At 44.7% G+C, this 24,712-nt stretch overlaps 1 protein-coding gene across 1 annotated transcript in view; it reads left to right on the plus strand.

The window, feature by feature from the left end:
* Positions 1–24,712, plus strand: part of LOC110521158 (E3 SUMO-protein ligase PIAS1-like) — a 48,594-nt gene that overhangs the window by 15,901 nt on the left and 7,981 nt on the right. Inside the window, exons 3-12 of the mRNA XM_036969029.1 lie at positions 1,520–1,604; positions 3,623–3,670; positions 8,153–8,243; positions 14,318–14,452; positions 15,117–15,222; positions 16,853–16,926; positions 17,102–17,262; positions 19,774–19,904; positions 22,471–22,660; positions 23,195–23,372. Coding sequence (XP_036824924.1) covers positions 1,520–1,604; positions 3,623–3,670; positions 8,153–8,243; positions 14,318–14,452; positions 15,117–15,222; positions 16,853–16,926; positions 17,102–17,262; positions 19,774–19,904; positions 22,471–22,660; positions 23,195–23,372 — 1,199 coding nt within the window. The remainder of the gene's footprint in view (positions 1–1,519; positions 1,605–3,622; positions 3,671–8,152; positions 8,244–14,317; positions 14,453–15,116; positions 15,223–16,852; positions 16,927–17,101; positions 17,263–19,773; positions 19,905–22,470; positions 22,661–23,194; positions 23,373–24,712) is intronic.

Below are 24,712 nucleotides of genomic sequence, written 5' to 3' on the forward strand. Positions count from 1 at the left end.
GACCATTGTTGATACACAAGCTTTAAAAAAAAAACAGCAGCATTGCAGTTCTTGACACACTCAAACCGGTGCGCCTGGCATCTACTACCATTCCCTCGTTCAAAGGCACTTAAATGTTTGTTTTTCCCGTTCACCCTCTGAATGGTCACACATACACAATCCATGTCTTAGTTGTCTCAAGGCTTAAAAATCCTTCTTTAACCCATCTCCTCCCCTTCATCTACACTGATTGAAGTGGATTTAACAAGTGACATCAATAAGGGATCATAGCTTTCACCTGGATTCACCTGGTTTGTACAGACAGTATATATTCATTTAATATTCATATCCATATCATAGTCATATTCATATCATATTCATTTAATATTCATATCATATCCATATCATAATCATATTCATATGAAATTCATGTAATATTCATTTAATATTAATTTCATATCATATTCATATCATATTAATTTCATAGCATATTCCTATTCCTATCATATCCATATCGTATTCATATCGTTATCATATTCATATTATTATCATATTCATATCATATATTCATATTATTATCATATTCATATCGTATTCATATCATATTCATATTATTGTCATATTCATATTATTGTCATATTCATATCATATTCATATTATTATAATATTCATATCATGTTCATATTATTATCATATCATATTCATATTATTATCATATTCATATTATTATCATATTCATATCATATTATTATCATATTCATATCACATTCATATCATATTCATATCATATTCATATTATTATCACATTCATATCATATTCATGTTATTATCATATCATTATCATATTCATATCCGTCCCATCTCTTGGTAACCCACAGCGTAACCGGCATTGTAACGGCTGTAACTGAAGTATGTCTAGTTTTCATAATCATAATCATATACGTTGTGTTTTATTAAAGCTATAAGGCTTTAACCGGTGAATGATTGTTATTTAACAGTTGTTTCTAAACATATAATTAGATGCATGTCTGTCTATCCTGTGTGTTATAGGTCCATAGAATAAAGGGTGTATGGTTCATATCATATTCATATCATATTCATATTAATTGAATATTCATTTAATATTCATATCCATATCATATTCATATCATATTCATATAATCTTCATATCATATTCATATCATGTTCATTTAATATTCATATCCATATCATATCATATGCATATCATAGTCATAGCATATTCCTATTCATATCATATCCATATCGTATTCATATCATATCACATTCATATCATATTCATATCATATTCATATCATATTCATATATTATTATCATATCCATATCATATATTCATATCATATTCATATCTGTCCCATCTCTTGGTAACCCACAGCGTAACCGGCATTGTAACGGCTGTAACTGAAGTATGTCTAGTTTTCAGTTGTGAACTTCTCCATTTTCGTACTGACTGTGTTCTTTCTTGTGGGAGGGGGGTTGGTATGATGAGATTGTTCTAGTTCTCTCTCTCTCTCATCCTCAGCCTCAGACAACAGTCAGCGGTTTCAGGAGACGTGTTATGCCTTTGCGTTGACGCCCCAGCAGGTCCAGCAGATCAGCAGCTCCATGTAAGACTGACCCCTATCTACACCACTAGGACACACCCCAATCTACACCACTAGGACACACCCCTATCTACACCACTAGAACACACCCCTATCTACACCACTAGAACACACCCCTATCTACACCACTAGAACACACCCCTATCTACACCACTAGAACACACCCCACCCCTATCTAGACCGCTGAGGACACAGCCCACCCCTATCTAGACCGCTGAGGACACACCCCACCCCTATCTAGACCGCTGAGGACACAACCGACCCATATCTACACCACTAGAACACACCCCTATCTACACCACTAGAACACACCCCTATCTACACCACTAGAACACACCCCTATCTACACCACTAGAACACACCCCACCCCTATCTAGACCGCTGAGGACACAGCCCACCCCTATCTAGACCGCTGAGGACACACCCCACCCCTATCTAGACCACTAGAACGTCTGTGTCGTCAGTCTCTCTCAGCGGTCTAGATAGGGGTGGGGTGTGTCCTCAGCGGTCTAGATAGGGGTGGGGTGTGTCCTCAGCGGTCTAGATAGGGGTGGGCTGTCAGAAACAGGATGTGACTGGTTTCAATTTATACACGCACTGGGTGTCATTTTCGATAGATATGTACAAAAATAATACCGTTTTAATAAACTGCAAATCGATGCATGCAGTACACGTGATCCTATTGCTAGTAACAATATTTGGAACTCGCATTGGAAAATGGGATAACAATGCCTTCCCATTGGATAATGGGATAACAATGCCTTCCCATTGGATAACGGGATAACAATGCCTTCCCATTGGATAACGGGATAACAATGCCTTCCCATTGGATAACGGGATAACAATGCCTTCCCATTGGATAACGGGATAACAATGCCTTCCCATTGGATAACGGGATAACAATGCCTTCCCATTGGATAACGGGATAACAATGCCTTCCCATTGGATAACGGGATAACAATGCCTTCCCATTGGATAACGGGATAACAATGCCTTCCCATTGGATAACGGGATAACAATGCCTTCCCATTGGATAACGGGATAACAATGCCTTCCCATTGGATAACGGGATAACAATGCCTTCCCATTGGATAATGGGATAACAATGCCTTCCCATTGGATAACGGGATAACAATGCCTTCCCATTGGATAATGGGATAACAATGCCTTCCCATTGGATAATGGGATAACAATGCCTTCCCATTGGATAACGGGATAACAATGCCTTCCCATTGGATAACGGGATAACAATGCCTTCCCATTGGATAATGGGATAACAATGCCTTCCCATTGGATAATGGGATAACAATGCCTTCCCATTGGATAATGGGATAACAATGCCTTCCCATTGGAAAATGGGATAACAATGCCTTCCCATTGGATAACGGGATAACAATGCCTTCCCATTGGATAACGGGATAACAATGCCTTCCCATTGGATAACGGGATAACAATGCCTTCCCATTGGATAACGGGATAACAATGCCTTCCCTTTGGATAATGGGATAACAATGCCTTCCCATTGAATAACGGGATAACAATGCCTTCCCATTGGATAACGGGATAACAATGCCTTCCCATTGGATAACAATGCCTTCCCATTGGATAACAATGCCTTCCCATTGGATAACAATGCCTTCCCATTGGATAACAATGCCTTCCCATTGGATAACGGGATAACAGTGCCTTCCCATTGGATAACAATGCCTTCCCATTGGATAACAATGCCTTCCCATTGGATAACGGGATATCAGTGCCTTCCCATTGGATAACAATACCTTCCCATTGGATAACAATGCCTTCCCATTGGATAACGGGATAACAATGCCTTCCCATTGGATAGCCTTCCCATTGGATAACAATGCCTTCCCATTGGATAACGGGATAACAATGCCTTCCCATTGGATAGCCTTCCCAGCTAGTTTTAATTATATGGTTATTTTTTGCTCGCTGCCATTTACTCTCCAAAACACTGTCAACCTGCCTTCTCACCTAAAGCGTATGTCTCTCTGTCTCTACAGGGACATCTCTGGGACCAAGTGTGACTTTGCGGTGCAGGTTCAGTTAAGGTAAAAGGCTTTCCTGTCTTCTTACAGAGCAAGTATTCACACCCCTTGGCTTTTTCCACATTTTGTTGGTTTACAGACTGAAATAAAATTGATTACATTTATTTATTTATTTTTTGGGGGGGGGTTATGGGGTCACTGCTTTACACACAATAACCCATAATGTCAAAGTGGAATTATGTTTTTAAAAACTTTTACAATTTTTTTTTTTTTTTTTAAATGTAAAAGATTCAAAATATATTGAGCCTATAAGCATTCAACCCCTTTGTTATATCAAGCCTAAATAAGTTTGGGAGTAAACATTTGCTTAACAAATCACATAAGTTGCATTCATTTTAAATGAACACATCATCTCTGTACCCCCACACATACAATTATCTGTAAGGTCCCTCAGTTGAACAAACACCGATTCAACCACAGACCAGGGAGGTTTTCCAATGCCTTGCAAAGAGCACCTTACAGGCATTTGCATATAACTTTGAGCATGGTGAAGTTATTCATTCCAGTTTGGATGGTGTATCAATACACCCAGTCACTACAAAGATACAGGCGTCCTTCCTAACTCAGTTGCCGGAGAGGAAGGAAACTGCTCAGGGATTTCACCATGAGGCCAATGGTGACTTTAAAACAGTTACAGAGTTCAATGGCTGTGATTGGAGAAAACTGAGGATGGATCAACAACATTGTAGTTACTCCACAATACTAACCTAAATGACAGAGTGAAAGAAGGGAGAATATATTTTTTTCAATAACATCCCGTTTGCAAAAAGGCACTAAAGTAATACTGCAATTAACTTTATGTCCTGAATACAAAGTGTTATGTTTGGGGCAAATCCAATACAACACATTACTGAGTACCACTTGCCATATTTTCAAGCATAGTGGTGGCTGCATCATGTTAAGGGTATGCTTGTAATTAAGGACTGGGGAGTTTTTCAGGATAAAAATTAAATGGACTGAAGCTAAACACAGGCAAAATCCTAGAGGAAACCCTGCTTCAGTCTGCTTTCCACCTAACTCTGGGAGATGAATTCACCTTTCAGCAGGACAATAACCTAAAACACAAGGCCAAATCTACACTGGAGTTGCTAAACAAGAAGACAGAGAATATTCCTGAGTAACCAAGTTACAGTTTTGACTTAAATCTACTTGAAAATCTAAGACCTGAAAATGGTTGTCAATTTGACAGAGCTTGAAGATTTAAAAAAAAGAATGGACAAATGTTGCACAATCCTGGTGTATAAAGCTCTTAGAGACTCTCACAGAAAGACTCACAGCTCTTAGAGACTCACCCAGAAAGACTCACAGCTTTTAGAGACTCACCCAGAAAGACTCACAGCTCTTAGAGACTCACCCAGAAAGACTCACAGCTCTTAGACTCACCCAGAAAGACTCACAGCTCTTAGACTCACCCAGAAAGACTCACAGCTCTTAGAGACTCACCCAGAAAGACTCACAGCTCTTAGAGACTAACCCAGAAAGACTCACAGCTCTTAGACTCACCCAGAAAGACTCACAGCTCTTAGAGACTCACCCAGAAAGACTCACAGCTCTTAGAGACTCACCCAGAAAGACTCACAGCTCTTAGAGACTCACCCAGAAAGACTCACAGCTCTTAGAGACTCACCCAGAAAGACTCACAGCTCTTAGAGACTCACCCAGAAAGACTCACAGCTCTTAGAGACTCACCCAGAAAGACTCACAGCTCTTAGAGACTCACCCAGAAAGACTCACAGCTCTTAGAGACTCACCCAGAAAGACTCACAGCTCTTCGAGACTCACCCAGAAAGACTCACAGCTCTTAGAGACTTACCCAGAAAGATTCACAGCTCTTAGAGACTTACCCAGAAAGACTCACAGCTCTTAGAGACTTACCCAGAAAGACTCACAGCTGTAATCGCTCTTAGATAATTACCCAGAAAGACTCACAGCTCTTAGAGACTCACCCAGAAAGACTCACAGCTCTTAGATAATTACCCAGAAAGACTCACAGCTCTTAGAGACTTACCCAGAAAGACTCACAGCTGTAATCGCTCTTAGATAATTACCCAGAAAGACTCACAGCTCTTAGAGACTCACCCAGAAGACAGAGAATATTCCTGAGTAACCAAGTTACAGTTTTGACTTAAATCTACTTGAAAATCTAAGACCTGAAAATGGTTGTCAATTTGACAGAGCTTGAAGATTTAAAAAAAAGAATGGACAAATGTTGCACAATCCTGGTGTATAAAGCTCTTAGAGACTCTCACAGAAAGACTCACAGCTCTTAGAGACTCACCCAGAAAGACTCACAGCTTTTAGAGACTCACCCAGAAAGACTCACAGCTCTTAGAGACTCACCCAGAAAGACTCACAGCTCTTAGACTCACCCAGAAAGACTCACAGCTCTTAGACTCACCCAGAAAGACTCACAGCTCTTAGAGACTCACCCAGAAAGACTCACAGCTCTTAGAGACTAACCCAGAAAGACTCACAGCTCTTAGACTCACCCAGAAAGACTCACAGCTCTTAGAGACTCACCCAGAAAGACTCACAGCTCTTAGAGACTCACCCAGAAAGACTCACAGCTCTTAGAGACTCACCCAGAAAGACTCACAGCTCTTAGAGACTCACCCAGAAAGACTCACAGCTCTTAGAGACTCACCCAGAAAGACTCACAGCTCTTAGAGACTCACCCAGAAAGACTCACAGCTCTTAGAGACTCACCCAGAAAGACTCACAGCTCTTAGAGACTCACCCAGAAAGACTCACAGCTCTTCGAGACTCACCCAGAAAGACTCACAGCTCTTAGAGACTCACCCAGAAAGACTCTCAGCTCTTAGAGACTTACCCAGAAAGACTCACAGCTCTTAGAGACTTACCCAGAAAGATTCACAGCTCTTAGAGACTTACCCAGAAAGACTCACAGCTCTTAGATAATTACCCAGAAAGACTCACAGCTGTAATCGCTCTTAGATAATTACCCAGAAAGACTCACAGCTCTTAGAGACTCACCCAGAAAGACTCACAGCTCTTAGATAATTACCCAGAAAGACTCACAGCTCTTAGAGACTCACCCAGAAAGACTCACAGCTCTTAGAGACTCACCCAGAAAGACTCACAGCTTTTAGAGACTCACCCAGAAAGACTCACAGCTCTTAGAGACTCACCCAGAAAGACTCACAGCTCTTTGACTCACCCAGAAAGACTCACAGCTCTTAGACTCACCCAGAAAGACTCACAGCTCTTAGAGACTCACCCAGAAAGACTCACAGCTCTTAGAGACTCACCCAGAAAGACTCACAGCTCTTAGACTCACCCAGAAAGACTCACAGCTCTTAGAAACTCACCCAGAAAGACTCACAGCTCTTAGAGACTCACCCAGAAAGACTCACAGCTCTTAGAGACTCACCCAGAAAGACTCACATCTCTTAGAGACTCACCCAGAAAGACTCACAGCTCTTAGAGACTCACCCAGAAAGACTCACAGCTCTTAGAGACTCACCCAGAAAGACTCACAGCTCTTAGAGACTCACCCAGAAAGACTCACAGCTCTTCGAGACTCACCCAGAAAGACTCACAGCTCTTAGAGACTCACCCAGAAAGACTCTCAGCTCTTAGAGACTTACCCAGAAAGATTCACAGCTCTTAGAGACTTACCCAGAAAGACTCACAGCTCTTAGATAATTACCCAGAAAGACTCACAGCTGTAATCGCTCTTAGATAATTACCCAGAAAGACTCACAGCTCTTAGAGACTCACCCAGAAAGACTCACAGCTCTTAGATAATTACCCAGAAAGACTCACAGCTCTTAGAGACTCACCCAGAAAGACTCACAGCTCTTAGAGACTTACCCAGAAAGACTCACAGCTCTTAGATAATTGCCCAGAAAGACTCACAGCTCTTAGAGACTTACCCAGAAAGACTCACAGCTGTAATCGCTCTTAGATAATTACCCAGAAAGACTCACAGCTCTTAGAGACTCACCCAGAAAGACTCACAGCTCTTAGAGACTCACCCAGAAAGACTCACAGCTCTTAGAGACTCACCCAGAAAGACTCACAGCTCTTAGAGACTTACCCAGAAAGACTCACCGCTCTTAGAGACTCACCCAGAAAGACTCACAGCTGTAATCGCTGACAAAGGTGCTTCTACAAAGTATTGACTGAGGGGTGTATGGTGTTAGATGTAAATTAGATTTCTGTATTTCATTAGCTGAAAAAAAAAGCATATTTTCACTTTGTCGTTATGGGGGGTATTGTGTGTAGATATTTTTTTGTGTATATATATCATCTCCCAAAGACGGAAAGTATTTTGTTGTGGTCTTTTTGGGGGATCACTCTCTCTTTAAAAAAAAAACAAGAAAATAATAAAATAAATATGACTGCCTGTCAGTTGTTTATGGATGTGTCTGTGATTTTTGAATTGGTTATTCATCTCTGTGGTATTCCTATCGATTTTATTAATCTCTGTTATTTGTTATTGATCCGTGGTCTTTCTCCCAGGTTTTGTTTGTCAGAGACGAGCTGTGCCCAGGAGGATCATTTCCCGTCCAACCTGTGTGTGAAAGTCAACAGCAAGCCCTGCAACCTCCCGGTGAGTCGGTCTGACAGCCGACTAACCTTTTCTAGGGTGGCCAATCAAAAACCCATGTTTTGACCAATGGGTAAAAATGAACGTGTTAATTATGTACATAATTCTCTAAGAAAAGCTGTGGGCCAAACCTCATGTCTCTATCATAATTCATTCAAAGCATTTTACCCCTTTAGGATGGCCAAAATTACTGAGTAAATCCATGGATTCCTGTGGTTTTTTATTTTATTTTTTAAATAAGGAAAAATACAGAGACAACACAACACTACATAAAGAGAGACAACAACACAACATGACGGCAGCAACACATGACAACAGCACGGCAGCAACACAACATGACAACAACATGGTAGCGACACAACATGGTAGCAACACAACATGGTAGCAACACAACATGACAACAACGTGGTAGCAATACAACATAACAAAAACATGGTAGCCACACAACATGGTAGCAGCACAACATGACAACAACATGGTAGCAACACAACATGGTACAAACATTATTGGGCACAGACAACAGCACAACGGGTAAGAAGGTTAGAGACAACAAGACAAGGCACAATACATACAATATGTTATAGAAACACCTCATTGAACGATTCAGAACATGAATTATCATATTTGTCTTGGTAAAATGTATTTTATAGCATAAATACGTGACATTTCATAACCAATACCTTACTCATTAAACCATTTGTTTCTCAGTCCTAGTGCTGGGATCCGACATGGTGTGTCTTTGCCCTGGTACTAAAACATTATCCTGGTCCTATATGGTGGTCTAGTACTACAACATTATCCTGGTCCTACATGGTGCTCTAGTACTAAAACATTATCCTGGTCCTTCATGGTGTATCTTTGCTCTAGAACTAAAACATTATCCTGGTCCTACATGGTGGTCTGGTACTAAAACATTATCCTGGTCCTATATGGTGGTCTGGTACTAAAACATTATCCTGGTCCTATATGGTGGTCTGGTACTAAAACATTATCCTGGCCCTACATGGTGGTCTGGTACTAAAACATTATCCTGGTCCTATATGGTGGTCTGGTACTAAAACATTATCCTGGTCCTATATGGTGGTCTGGTACTAAAACATTATCCTGGCCCTACATGGTGGTCTGGTACTAAAACATTATCCTGGTCCTATATGGTGGTCTGGTACTAAAACATTATCCTGGTCCTATATGGTGCTCTAGTACTAAAACATTATCCTGGTCCTATATGGTGCCCTGGTACTAAAACATTATCCTGGTCCTATATGGTGCTCTGGTACTAAAACATTATCCTGGCCCTACATGGTGTGTATTTGCCCTCATACTAAAACACATTATTGCACTCATCAGCTCCTCATCAAGCCTTTCATTGAATCAAATGTGTTAGTTTGCACTCCTTTTGTTCCCTGGGACCAGGATTGGGAAACGCTGCATTAAGCAATGCTCAAGTAATGACACTTTTATCCAAAGTGCTTGACAGTAATACCTTTTATTTTAGTACACCCAGGAAAAAATATAGACTCAACATGACAAGTGTTGGTCCCACGTGTTGGTCCCACGTGTTGGTCCCAAGTGTTGGTCCCACGTGTTGGTCCCACGTGTTGGTCCCACGTGTTGGTCCCAAGTGTTGGTCCCACGTGTTGGTCCCACGTGTTGGTCCCAAGTGTTGGTCCCACGTGTTGGTCCCACGTGTTGGTCCCACGTGTTGGTCCCAAGTGTTGGTCCCACGTGTTGGTCCCACGTGTTGGTCCCACGTGTTGGTCCCAAGTGTTGGTCCCACGTGTTGGTCCCACGTGTTGGTCCCAAGTGTTGGTCCCAAGTGTTGGTCCCAAGTGTTGGTCCCACGTGTTGGTCCCACGTGTTGGTCCCAAGTGTTGGTCCCACGTGTTGGTCCCAAGTGTTGGTCCCACGTGTTGGTCCCACGTGTTGGTCCCACGTGTTGGTCCCACGTTTCATGAGCTGAAATAAAAGATCCCAGAAATGTTCCAAACGCGCAAAAAAATCATATTTCTTTCAAATTTGTTTACATCCCTGTTAGTGAGCATTTCTCCCTTTGCCAATATAATCCATCCACCTGACACGTGTGGCATATCAAGAAGCTGATTAATACACCATCATCATTACACAGGTGCACCTTGTGCTGGGGACAATAAAAGGCCATTCTAAAATGTGCAGATTTGTCGCACAACACATTTGGCATGTTGACTGCAGGAATGTCCACCAGAGCAGTAGCCAGAGAATGTAATGTTTAATTTCTCTACCATGAGCCACCTCCATCATTTTAGCGAATTTGGCAGTACGTTTAACCGGGCCTGACAACCGCAGACCACGTGTAACCACGCCAACCCAGGATCTCCACATCGTCTTAAGACCAGTCCCTCATACAGCTGATTAAACTGGGTTTGCACAACCAAAATAATTTCTGCAGAAACTGCTCATCTGTGGGCCCGTCGTCTTGACCTGATTGCAGTTCGACGTCGTAACCGATTTCCGTGGGCAAATGCTCACCTTCGATGGTCACTGGCACGCTGGAGAAGTGTGCTCTTCACGGATGAATCCCGGTTTCACGTGTACCGGGCAGATGGCAGACAGCGTGTATTGCGCCGTGTGGGCGAGCGGTTTGCTGATGTCAGCGTTGTGAACAGAGTGCCCCATGGTGGTGGTGGGGTTATGGTGTTTACTGATGTCAATGTTGTGAATAGAGTTCCCCATGGTGGTGGTGGGGTTATGGTGTTTACTGATGTCAATGTTGTGAATAGAGTTCCCCATGGTGGTGGTGGGGTTATGGTGTTTACTGATGTCAATGTTGTGAATAGAGTTCCCCATGGTGGTGGTGGGGTTATGGTGTTTACTGATGTCAATGTTGTGAATAGAGTTCCCCATGGTGGTGGTGGGGTTATGGTGTTTACTGATGTCAATGTTGTGAATAGAGTTCCCCATGGTGGTGGTGGGGTTATGGTGTTTACTGATGTCAATGTTGTGAATAGAGTTCCCCATGGTGGTGGTGGGGTTATGGTGTTTACTGATGTCAATGTTGTGAATAGAGTGCCCCATGGTGGTGGTGGGGTTATGGTGTTTACTGATGTCAATGTTGTGAATAGAGTGCCCCGTGGTGGTGGGGTTATGGTGTTTACTGATGTCAATGTTGTGAATAGAGTTCCCCATGGTGGTGGTGGGGTTATGGTGTTTACTGATGTCAATGTTGTGAATAGAGTTCCCCATGGTGGTGGTGGGGTTATGGTGTTTGCTGACGTCAACGTTGTGAACAGAGTGCCCCATGGTGGTGGTGGGGTTATGGTATGGGGCAGGCAGAAGCTACGGACAACAAACACAAATGCATTTTATCGATTTGCAATTTGAGTGCACAGAGATACCGTGACGAGATCCTTTTGGCCCATTGTCGGGCCATTCATCCGCCGCCGTCACCTCATGTTTCAGCACGACGATACTCGGCCCCATGTCGCAAGGATCTGGACACAATTCCTGGAAGCTTCCATGGCCTGCATTCTCACCAGAAATGTCACCCATTTGAGCATGTTGGGGATGCTGTGGATCGACATGTTGGACAGCGTGTTCCAGTTCCCATCAATATCCAGCCACTTCACACAGCCGTTGAAGAGGAGTGGGACAACATTCCACAGGCCACAATCAACAGCCTGATCAACTCTATGTGAAGGAGATGTATGAGGAGCTGCATGAGGCAAATGGTCACACCAGATACGGACTGGTTTTCTGATCACACCAGATACTGACTGGTTTTCTGATCACACCAGCTACTGACTGGTTCTCTGATCCACACCAGATACTGACTGGTTTTCTGATCACACCAGATACTGACTGGTTTTCTGATCACACCAGATACTGACTGGTTTTCTGATCCACACCAGATACTGACTGGTTTTCTGATCACACCAGATACTGACTGGTTTTCTGATCACACCAGATACTGACTGGTTTTCTGATCACACCAGATACTGACTGGTTTTCTGATCACACCAGATACTGACTGGTTTTCTGATCCACACCAGATACTGACTGGTTTTCTGATCACACCAGATACTGACTGGTTTTCTGATCACACCAGATACTGACTGGTTTTCTGATCACACCAGATACTGACTGGTTTTCTGATCACACCAGATACTGACTGGTTTTCTGATCCACACCAGATACTGACTGGTTTTCTGATCCACACCAGATACTGACTGGTTCTCTGATCCACCCCAGATACTGACTGGTTTTCTGATCCACCCCAGATACTGACTGGTTTTCTGATCCACCCCAGATACTGACTGGTTTTCTGATCCACACCAGATACTGACTGGTTTTCTGATCCACACCAGATACTGACTGGTTTTCTGATCCACACCAGATACTGACTGGTTTTCTGATCCACACCAGATACTGACTGGTTTTCTGATCCACACCAGATACTGACTGGTTTTCTGATCCACACCAGATACTGACTGGTTTTCTGATCACACCAGATACTGACTGGTTTTCTGATCACACCAGATACTGACTGGTTTTCTGATCACACCAGATACTGACTGGTTTTCTGATCCACACCAGATACTGACTGGTTTTCTGATCCACACCAGATACTGACTGGTTCTCTGATCCACCCCAGATACTGACTGGTTTTCTGATCCACCCCAGATACTGACTGGTTTTCTGATCCACACCAGATACTGACTGGTTTTCTGATCCACACCAGATACTGACTGGTTTTCTGATCCACACCAGATACTGACTGGTTTTCTGATCCACACCAGATACTGACTGGTTTTCTGATCCACACCAGATACTGACTGGTTTTCTGATCCACACCAGATACTGACTGGTTTTCTGATCCACACCAGATACTGACTGGTTTTCTGATCACACCAGATACTGACTGGTTTTCTGATCACACCAGATACTGACTGGTTTTCTGATCCACACCAGATACTGACTGGTTTTCTGATCCACACCAGATACTGACTGGTTTTCTGATCCACACCAGATACTGACTGGTTTTCTGATCCACACTAGATACTGACTGGTTTTCTGATCACACCAGATACTGACTGGTTTTCTGATCACACCAGATACTGACTGGTTTTCTGATCACACCAGATACTGACTGGTTTTCTGATCACACCAGATACTGACTGGTTTTCTGATCACACCAGATACTGACTGGTTTTCTGATCCACACCAGATACTGACTGGTTTTCTGATCCACACCAGATACTGACTGGTTTTCTGATCACACCAGATACTGACTGGTTTTCTGATCCACACCAGATACTGACTGGTTTTCTGATCACACCAGATACTGACTGGTTTTCTGATCACACCAGATACTGACTGGTTTTCTGATCCACACCAGATACTGACTGGTTTTCTGATCCACACCAGATACTGACTGGTTTTCTGATCCACACCAGATACTGACTGGTTTTCTGATCCACACCAGATACTGACTGGTTTTCTGATCACACCAGATACTGACTGGTTTTCTGATCACACCAGATACTGACTGGTTTTCTGATCACACCAGATACTGACTGGTTTTCTGATCACACCAGATACTGACTGGTTTTCTGATCACACCAGATACTGACTGGTTTTCTGATCCACACCAGATACTGACTGGTTTTCTGATCCACACCAGATACTGACTGGTTTTCTGATCACACCAGATACTGACTGGTTTTCTGATCCACACCAGATACTGACTGGTTTTCTGATCCACACCAGATACTGACTGGTTCTCTGATCACACCAGATACTGACTGGTTTTCTGATCCACACCAGATACTGACTGGTTTTCTGATCACACCCCTACCTTTTTGTTAAGGTATCTGTGACCAACAGATGCAGATCTGTTTTCCCAGTCATGTGAAATCCATAGATTAGGGCCCAATACATTTCTCAATTGACTGATTTCCTTATCTGAACTGTAACTCAGTTGTGTTTGTGTTCAGTGTATGTTATCCCTGTGGGACTTGAACCCACCATTCTTGGATTTGTTAGCCTAGCGTCCTGCTCTTCCCAACTTGACATTGACCCATGTTGTCTCACCTCTTCCTCAGAGCTACCTTCCTCCAACCAAAAACGGAGTGGAACCCAAACGGCCGAGTCGCCCCATCAACATCACGTCACTGGTCAGACTGTCCACCACAGTGCCCAACACTATCGTGGTGTCGTGGACCTCAGAGATAGGCAGGGTAAGGAATCTATTGTGATGTCATGGACCTCAGAGATAGACAGGGTAAGGAATCTATCGTGATGTCATGGACCTCAGAGATAGGCAGGGTAAGGAATCTATTGTGATGTCATGGACCTCAGAGATAGGCAGGGTAAGGAATCTATTGTGATGTCATGGACCTCAGAGTTAGGCAGGGTAAGGAATCTATCGTGGTGTCGTGGACCTCAGAGATAGGCAGGGTAAGGAATCTATTGTGATGTCGTGGACCTCAGAGATAGGCAGGGTAAGGAATCTATTGTGATGTCATGGACCTCAGAGTTAGGCAGGTTATTTAGAATCCCGATTGGAAGATTCCCGGGATCAGATAGGATTAAGCAAGAAATCCAGAATCCACCAACCAGGATTTCTGGAAACCTGGGAAATTTGGGAACATGACCAGTATTTTGCAACCCTAAGGCAGGCTGGCAGGCTGGCTGGCTGGCAAACTACTGAAATAGATGTTAGCAAAGACTGTTGGATAAAGCTGTGGCATAAAGATATAGACCAGTGTTTATGTACCATGTGGCTGCTGCTGCGAAGCCCCACAGAGCATGGAGAATGTTATTCTATTCTGTTACATTGTTTTGTGTCATGGTGGTTCACTGTGATAACCTCCCTCCCTGTTGTCCTGCCTCCTCTCTCAGAATTTCTCCATGGCAGTCTACCTGGCGAGACAGCAGACATCCACAACCCTGCTACAGAGACTACGAGCCAAAGGCATCCGCAACCCAGACCACTCCAGAGCTCTCAGTAGGTGGCTCTCTGGTATTAGACTGTGCTGCCAGGCCTCGTCCCAGATCTGTTGGTACTGTGAACCCAAGACCCTAATGGACCATAGGAGCTGACTCTTAAGGCACCAAGCTGGGGGATTGGGAACGTCATCTTTATTGGTGCCATCCAGCTCATTATGTCTCTGTGTTGTCTCTGTGTTGTCTCTCTCTCTCTCCACAGTCAGAGAAGTTAACAGCAGAGATTGTGTTGTCTCTCTTTCTCCACAGTCAGAGAAGTTAACAGCAGAGATTGTGTTGTCTCTCTCTCTCTCCACAGTCAGAGGAGTTAACAGCAGAGATTGTGTTGTCTCTCTCTCTCTCCACAGTCAGAGAAGTTAACAGCAGAGATTGTGTTGTCTCTCTCTCTCTCCACAGTCAGAGAAGTTAACAGCAGAGATTGTGTTGTCTCTCTCTCTCTCCACAGTCAGAGAAGTTAACAGCAGAGATTGTGTTGTCTCTCTCTCTCTCCACAGTCAGAGAAGTTAACAGCAGAGATTGTGTTGTCTCTCTCTCTCTCCACAGTCAGAGAAGTTAACAGCAGAGATTGTGTTGTCTCTCTTTCTCCACAGTCAGAGAAGTTAACAGCAGAGATTGTGTTGTCTCTCTCTCTCTCCACAGTCAGAGGAGTTAACAGCAGAGATTGTGTTGTCTCTCTCTCTCTCCACAGTCAGAGAAGTTAACAGCAGAGATTGTGTTGTCTCTCTCTCTCTCCACAGTCAGAGAAGTTAACAGCAGAGATTGTGTTGTCTCTCTCTCTCTCCACAGTCAGAGAAGTTAACAGCAGAGATTGTGTTGTCTCTCTCTCTCTCCACAGTCAGAGAAGTTAACAGCAGAGATTGTGTTGTCTCTCTCTCCACAGTCAGAGAAGTTAACAGCAGAGATTGTGTTGTCTCTCTCTCTCTCCACAGTCAGAGAAGTTAACAGCAGAGATTGTGTTGTCTCTCTCTCCACAGTCAGAGAAGTTAACAGCAGACCCTGACAGTGAGATTGTGTTGTCTCTCTCTCTCTCCACAGTCAGAGAGAAGTTAACAGCTGACCCTGACAGTGAGATTGTGTTGTCTCTCTCTCTCCACAGTCAGAGAGAAGTTAACAGCTGACAGTGAGATTGTGTTGTCTCTCTCTCTCTCCACAGTCAGAGAGAAGTTAACAGCTGACCCTGACAGTGAGATTGTGTTGTCTCTCTCTCTCCACAGTCAGAGAGAAGTTAACAGCTGACCCGGACAGTGAGATTGTGTTGTCTCTCTCTCTCCACAGTCAGAGAGAAGTTAACAGCTGACCCGGACAGTGATATTGTGTTGTCTCTCTCTCTCCACAGTCAGAGAGAAGTTAACAGCTGACAGTGAGATTGTGTTGTCTCTCTCTCTACAGTCAGAGAGAAGTTAACAGCTGACAGTGAGATTGTGTTGTCTCTCTCTCTCCACAGTCAGAGAGAAGTTAACAGCTGACCCGGACAGTGATATTGTGTTGTCTCTCTCTCTCTCCACAGTCAGAGAGAAGTTAACAGCAGACCCGGACAGTGAGATTGTGTTGTCTCTCTCTCTCCACAGTCAGAGAGAAGTTAACAGCTGACCCTGACAGTGAGATTGTGTTGTCTCTCTCTCTCTCCACAGTCAAAGAGAAGTTAACAGCTGACCCGGACAGTGAGATTGCGACCACCAGTCTACGAGTCTCTCTGCTCTGTCCGGTACGTACACTCATTTACGTTTTAGTTATATAGCAGACGTTCTTAATCAGAATCGATCAATCAGTGATCAACTTGGGTAAAAGTAGGTAGATTAGGTAAAACAACCACATCACAATCAGAAGTTCTGCTACAAACAGCACAATACTCATCCTTCTGTTTCCTGTTTCCTGTCTAGCTGGGGAAGATGCGTCTGATGATCCCGTGCAGAGCGCTGACGTGTTCCCACCTCCAGTGTTTCGACGCTACGCTTTACATCCAGATGAATGAGAAGAAACCCACGTGGGTGTGTCCTGTCTGTGATCAGAAGGCCCCCTACCAACACCTCATCATCGACGGGTTCGTTCTGCTGCTACCCCCACCCCCCCCTTACCCTCCCGTCCACAGGCCCACGTCACATACAGTACCAGTCAAAAGTTTATTTTTTACAATTTTCTATAATTTTCTAAAATAATAGTTAAGACATCAACTATGAAATAACACATGTGGAATCATGTAGTAACCAAAAAAGTGTCAACCAAATCTAAATATATTTTAATTCTTCAAGGATAAGATAAACCAACTTTTAAAACGAGTCCTTTTTTTGGCTATCCACAGCACTCATCTAGCTAGCTAGCTGTTTAGTTTTCTAGCCACAGCACTCATCTAGCTAGCTAGCTGTTTAGTTTTCTAGCCACAGCACTCATCTAGCTAGCTAGCTGTTTAGTTTTCTAGCCACAGCAGTCATCTAGCTAGCTAGCTGTTTCGTTTTCGAGCCTCAGCAGTCAACTAGCTAGGTAGCCGTAGCAGTCAACTAGCTAGGTAGCCACAGCAGTCAACTAGCTAGCTAGCTGTTTAGTTTTCTAGCCACATCAGTCATCTAGCTAGCTAGTTGTTTAGTTTTCTTGACACAGTAGTCAACTAGCTAGGTAGCCACATCAGTCAACTAGCTAGGAAGCCACAGCAGTCATCTAGCTAGCTAGCTGTTTAGTTTTCTAGCCACAGCAATCAACTAGCTAGGTAGCCACACCAGTCAACTAGCTAGGTAGCTAGCTGTTTAGTTTTCTAGCCACAGCAGTCAACTAGCTAGCTAGCCACAGCAGTCATCTAGCTAGCTAGCTGTTTAGTTTTTCTAGCCACAGCAGTCAACTAGCTAGCTAGCCACAGCAGTCAACTAGCTAGGAAGCCACAGCAGTCATCTAGCTAGCTAGCTGTTTAGTTTTCTAGCCACAGCAATCAACTAGCTAGGTAGCCACACCAGTCGACTAGCTAGGTAGCCACACCAGTCAACTAGCTAGCTAGCTGTTTAGTTTTCTAGCCACACCAGTCAACTAGCTAGGTAGCTGTTTAGTTTTCGACCACGTTCACTAATTTTTTTGTAAACGATTAACCAGCTAGTTAGCTAGAACATGTTCTTGTCAAACTGTCAACAGAGCAGCTGGCAAGCAATATGCCAAATAACAGTCTAAAAACCACTTACATCAGATTTGACCGTTCAGACACAAGTCACATGGCTAGGAATCAGATTTGTATCTGATTTTAAAACCACCTGCAAATGTGGTTTGAATTGTGGCCGGAAATATCCTATTCCATGTCCTTTTTTGGCTGTTCAGACTGCTGGGAAAAACAACTGATTCAAATTAGATATGCAAAACAATAGGATCCGAGTCACTTCAAACTTCCAATGTGAACAAGGCTTTATATGGTCAATGTTTATTTTTTAAATTATTATTATTTATTTTTTAAAGGAATAGTGTCACAATAATAAAATTGTTGTTTGAGTTCAGTTCACGTAACAGGGGGGGGTTGACCTTTTTAAAATGAGGGACATATGTAAATGAATCACTAATCAATCATATAAAATAAAACAAATAAAACAATCACATTAATTAAATAAGCATCTTCAGAAATGACTGTTTTAATAAGCAACCAAATAGCTAAAGCTTTACAATGATGGGTTAAAATCTTCCATGAATTTACACAGTTCATGTCAAAATACATCATTTATTCATACAAAAAAAAAAGGCATATTTATGGAGTTCTTCGTGTGTTCAATATTAAAGGGCACTTTATTTAATATAACAGGCTTTTAAAATTAAACGTTTGTGCCCAAGTTCTACAAAAAAAATATCAGAGACCCAAAAAGGCCCTCTTTTCGTGGAACTATCTCTTGCTCCGTCTCTCTCTCACTTTCTCTCTGTCTCTCTCTACGTCTCTCTCTCCGTCTCTCTCTCCGTCTCTCTCTCCGTCTCTCTCTCCACGTCTCTCTTACGTCTCTCTCTCCGTCTCTCTCCACGTCTCTCTACGTCTCTCCACGTCTCTCTCTACGTCTCTCTCTCCGTCTCTCTCTCCGTCTCTCTCTCTGTCTCTCTCCGTCTCTCTCTCTGTCTCTCTCTCCGTCTCTCTCTCCGTCTCTCTCTCTGTCTCTCTCCGTCTCCCTCTCCGTCTCCCTCTCCGTCTCTCTCTGTCTCTCTCCGTCTTTCTCTCCGTCTCTCTCCGTCTCTCTCTCCGTCTCTCTCTCCGTCTCTCTCTCCGTCTCTCTCTCTGTCTCTCTCCGTCTCTCTCTCCGTCTCTCTCTCTGTCTCTCTCCGTCTCTCTCTCCGTCTCTCTCTCCGTCTCTCTCTCCGTCTCTCTCTCTGTCTCTCTCCGTCTCCCTCTCCGTCTCTCTCTCCGTCTCTCTCTGTCTCTCTCCGTCTCTCTCTCCGTCTCTCTCCGTCTCTCTCTCCGTCTCTCTGACAAGGGAAAACTCCAAACACGTGTCTTTATTCTATCATCCAATGCATAGCAGTACAGTAGCACCTATTTCTAATCTCCTCCTCGTGCATGTGTCTGTCTGTCTGTCTCTCTGTCTCTCTGTCTCTCTCTCTGCAGGTTGTTCATGGAGATCCTGAACAGCTGTGAGGACTGTGATGAGATCCAGTTTAAAGAGGACGGGAACTGGTATCCCATGAGGTCGAAGAAGGAGGTCACAGAGGTATCTGCTTCATTCAACGGCGATGGCGGTACGTGGCCAACTTAATCCTCTGTTGCAGTAGTTCCCAAACCACCACCGCCTCCTACCTAGCTAGATTACTGTTGAGGCTACCTAGCTAGCTGACTGCTGTGGCTACCTAGCTAGCTGACTGCTGAGGCTACCTAGCTAGATTACTGCTGAGGCTACCTAGCTATCTGACTGCTGTGGCTACCTAGCTAGCTGACTGCTGTGGCTACCTAGCTAGTTGACTGCTGAGGCTACCTAGCTAGATTACTGCTGAGGCTACCTAGCTAGCTGACTGCTGTGGCTACCTAGCTAGCTGACTGCTGTGGCTACCTAGCTAGTTGACTGCTGAGGCTACCTAGCTAGACTACTGCTGAGGCTACCTAGCTAGATGACTGCTGAGGCTACCTAGCTAGATGACTGCTGTGGCTACCTAGCTAGTTGACTGCTGAGGCTACCTAGCTAGATTACTGCTGAGGCTACCTAGCTAGATGACTGCTGTGGCTACCTAGCTAGCTGACTGCTGTGGCTACCTAGCTAGTTGACTGCTGAGGCTACCTAGCTAGTTGACCCCTGAGGCTACCTAGCTAGATTACTGCTGTGGCTACCTAGCTAGCTGACTGCTGTGGCTACCTAGCTAGTTGACTGCTGAGGCTACCTAGCTAGATTACTGCTGTGGCTACCTAGCTAGATGACTGCTGTGGCTACCTAGCTAGATGACTGCTGTGGCTACCTAGCTAGATTACTGCTGTGGCTACCTAGCTAGATGACTGCTGTGGCTACCTAGCTAGATTACTGCTGTGGCTACCTAGCTAGATTACTGCTGTGGCTACCTAGCTAGATTACTGCTGTGGCTACCTAGCTAGCTGACTGCTGTGGCTACCTAGCTAGATGACTGCTGTGGCTACCTAGCTAGATGACTGCTGTGGCTACCTAGCTAGATTACTGCTGTGGCTACCTAGCTAGATTACTGCTGTGGCTACCTAGCTAGCTGACTGCTGTGGCTACCTAGCTAGTTGACTGCTGAGGCTACCTAGCTAGTTGACTGCTGAGGCTACCTAGCTAGCTGACTGCTGAGGCTACCTAGCTAGTTGACCCCTGAGGCTACCTAGCTAGTTGACTGCTGTGGCTACCTAGCTAGATGACTGCTGTGGCTACCTAGCTAGATGACTGCTGTGGCTACCTAGCTAGATGACTGCTGTGGCTACCTAGCTAGATGACTGCTGTGGCTACCTAGCCAGTTGACTGCTGAGGCTACCTAGCTAGTTGACTGCTGTGGCTACCTAGCTAGATGACTGCTGTGGCTACCTAGCCAGTTGACTGCTGAGGCTACCTAGCTAGTTGACTGCTGTGGCTACCTAGCTAGTTGACTGCTGAGGCTAGAAAATGAAACAGCTACCTAGCTAGTTGACTGCTGTGGCTACCTAGCCAGTTGACTGCTGAGGCTACCTAGCTAGTTGACTGCTGTGGCTACCTAGCTAGATGACTGCTGTGGCTACCTAGCTAGATGACTGCTGTGGCTACCTAGCTAGATGACTGCTGTGGCTACCTAGCTAGATGACTGCTGTGGCTACCTAGCCAGTTGACTGCTGAGGATACCTAGCTAGTTGACTGCTGTGGCTACCTAGCTAGTTGACTGCTGAGGCTACCTAGCTAGCTGACTGCTGAGGCTACCTAGCTAGTTGACCCCTGAGGCTACCTAGCTAGTTGACTGCTGTGGCTACCTAGCTAGATGACTGCTGTGGCTACCTAGCTAGATGACTGCTGTGGCTACCTAGCTAGATGACTGCTGTGGCTACCTAGCTAGATGACTGCTGTGGCTACCTAGCCAGTTGACTGCTGAGGCTACCTAGCTAGTTGACTGCTGTGGCTACCTAGCTAGATGACTGCTGTGGCTACCTAGCCAGTTGACTGCTGAGGCTACCTAGCTAGTTGACTGCTGTGGCTACCTAGCTAGTTGACTGCTGAGGCTAGAAAATGAAACAGCTACCTAGCTAGTTGACTGCTGTGGCTACCTAGCCAGTTGACTGCTGAGGCTACCTAGCTAGTTGACTGCTGTGGCTACCTAGCTAGATGACTGCTGTGGCTACCTAGCCAGTTGACTGCTGAGGCTACCTAGCTAGTTGACTGCTGTGGCTACCTAGCTAGATGACTGCTGTGGCTACCTAGCTAGATGACTGCTGTGGCTACCTAGCTAGATGACTGCTGTGGCTACCTAGCTAGATGACTGCTGTGGCTACCTAGCCAGTTGACTGCTGAGGATACCTAGCTAGTTGACTGCTGTGGCTACCTAGCTAGTTGACTGCTGAGGATACCTAGCTAGTTGACTGCTGAGGCTAGAAAATGAAACAGCTACCTAGCTAGTTGACTGCTGTGGATAGCCAAAAAAGGACTCGTTTTAAAAATTGGTTTATCTTATCCTTGCTGTGTGCTAGCTCTGGGATAGTACTGGTTGGCTCTCCGGGAAACAGGCTCGAGGACCCCACTGCCTTAGTTTCAATCCACTTTGAAGTTTCATAGCACTCAATGCATGCACACAGTCTTTTTGTGCTATTGTGGATGGACTGACAGAAGGATTCACCCTCTTGCAGAGTCGTGTCGGACAGTAGAATCGGAGCCCCACAGGAACAGCTCATCCCACAGCAGTACCAATAAGGTGGTGGTGATTGATCTGACTCTGGACAGCTCTTCGGACGACGATCTGGACGATGAGCCTCCTCTCAAGAGACCCTGTCCCTCCTCCTCCTCCTTGTCCCCTGCCTCACCGCCTATCAGCAAGGGGTACGTCACCTCCGATGTCACGTCCTGCTAACCCCTTGAACTGTTCCTGGGGCGTTTATGTTTTGGAACCTGTATGTGTGTTTTGGAACCTGTATGTGTGTTTTGGAACCTGTATGTGTGTTGTGGAACCTGTATGTGTGTTGTGGAACCTGTATGTGTGTTGTGGAACCTGTATGTGTGTTTTGGAACCTGTATGTGTGTTTTGGAACCTGTATGTGTGTTGTGGAACCTGTATGTGTGTTTTTGGAACCTGTATGTGTGTTGTGGAACCTGTATGTGTGTTTTGGAACCTGTATGTGTGTTTTGGAACCTGTATGTGTGTTGTGGAACCTGTATGTGTGTTGTGGAACCTGTATGTGTGTTGTGGAACCTGTATGTGTGTTTTGGAACCTGTATGTGTGTTGTGGAACCTGTATGTGTGTTTTGGAACCTGTATGTGTGTTTTGAGGAGTTGGGATAAATTTGAGAACGCTAATTTCCGTCGGACATTTTGTTCAATGCGTAATCTTCTTCATTGTCGTCTTCTCTCTACAGCGTGTTGAACCTCCACAGCCAGGTATCTCCGGTGGCCAGAGCTCCCAGCATGCCTCCTGTTGAGACCAGCTATATCCCCCCTCCACCCCCCCTCATACAGGACTACAGCCACTACTACCACACCCCCAATGACCTGGACCTCAACTTCTTCTCATTCCTCCAGGGAGACAACCATCAGGTAATGACTTCACAAGATAGAACCGTCGGGTAACGACTTCACACGATAGAACCGTCAGGTAACGACTTCACATGATAGAACCGTCAGGTAACGACTTCACACGATAGAACCGTCAGGTAACGACTTCACACGATAGAACCGTCAGGTAATGACTTCACACGATAGAACCGTCAGGTAACGACTTCACAGGAGACAACCAGACAACCGTCAGGTAATGACTTCACAGGATAGAACCGTCAGGTAGTGACTTCACAGGATAGAACCGTCAGGTAACGACTTCACACGATAGAACCGTCAGGTAACGACTTCACACGATAGAACCGTCAGGTAACGACTTCACATGATAGAACCGTCAGGTAACGACCTCACACGATACAACCGTCAGGTAACGACTTCACACGATAGAACCGTCAGGTAACGACTTCACACGTTAGAACCGTCAGGTAACGACTTCACACGATAGAACCGTCAGGTAACAACTTCACACGTTAGAACCGTCAGGTAATGACTTCACAAGATAGAACCGTCAGGGAATGATTTCACAGGAGACAACCAGACAACCGTCAGGTAATGACTTCACAAGATAGAACCGTCAGGTAACGACTTCACACGATAGAACCGTCAGGTAACGACTTCACACGATAGAACCGTCAGGTAACGACTTCACACGTTAGAACCGTCAGGTAACGACTTCACATGATAGAACCGTCAGGTAACAACTTCACACGTTAGAACCGTCAGGTAATGACTTCACAAGATAGAACCGTCAGGGAATGATTTCACAGGAGACAACCAGACAACCGTCAAGTAATGACTTCACAAGATAGAACCGTCAGGTAACGACTTCACACGATAGAACCGTCAGGTAACGACTTCACAGGATAGAACCGTCAGGTATTGACTTCACACGATAGAACCGTCAGGTAATGACTTCACACGATAGAACCGTCAGGTAATGACTTCACACGATAGAACCGTCAGGTAACGACTTCACACGTTAGAACTGTCAGGTAACGACTTCACAAGATAGAACCGTCAGGGAATGACTTCACAGGAGACAACCAGACAACCGTCAGGTAACGACTTCACAAGATAGAACCGTCAGGGAATGACTTCACAGGAGACAACCAGACAACCGTCAGGTAACGACTTCACAAGATAGAACCGTCAGGTAACGACTTCACACGATAGAACCGTCAGGTAACGACTTCACACGATAGAACCGTCAGGTAACGACTTCACAGGAGACAACCAGACAACCGTCAGGTAACGACTTCACAGGATAGAACCGTCAGGTATTGACTTCACACGATAGAACCGTCAGGTAATGACTTCACACG

The sequence above is a fragment of the Oncorhynchus mykiss genome, chromosome 30, assembly GCF_013265735.2.
Source record: "Oncorhynchus mykiss isolate Arlee chromosome 30, USDA_OmykA_1.1, whole genome shotgun sequence".
Lineage (NCBI taxonomy): Eukaryota > Metazoa > Chordata > Actinopteri > Salmoniformes > Salmonidae > Oncorhynchus > Oncorhynchus mykiss.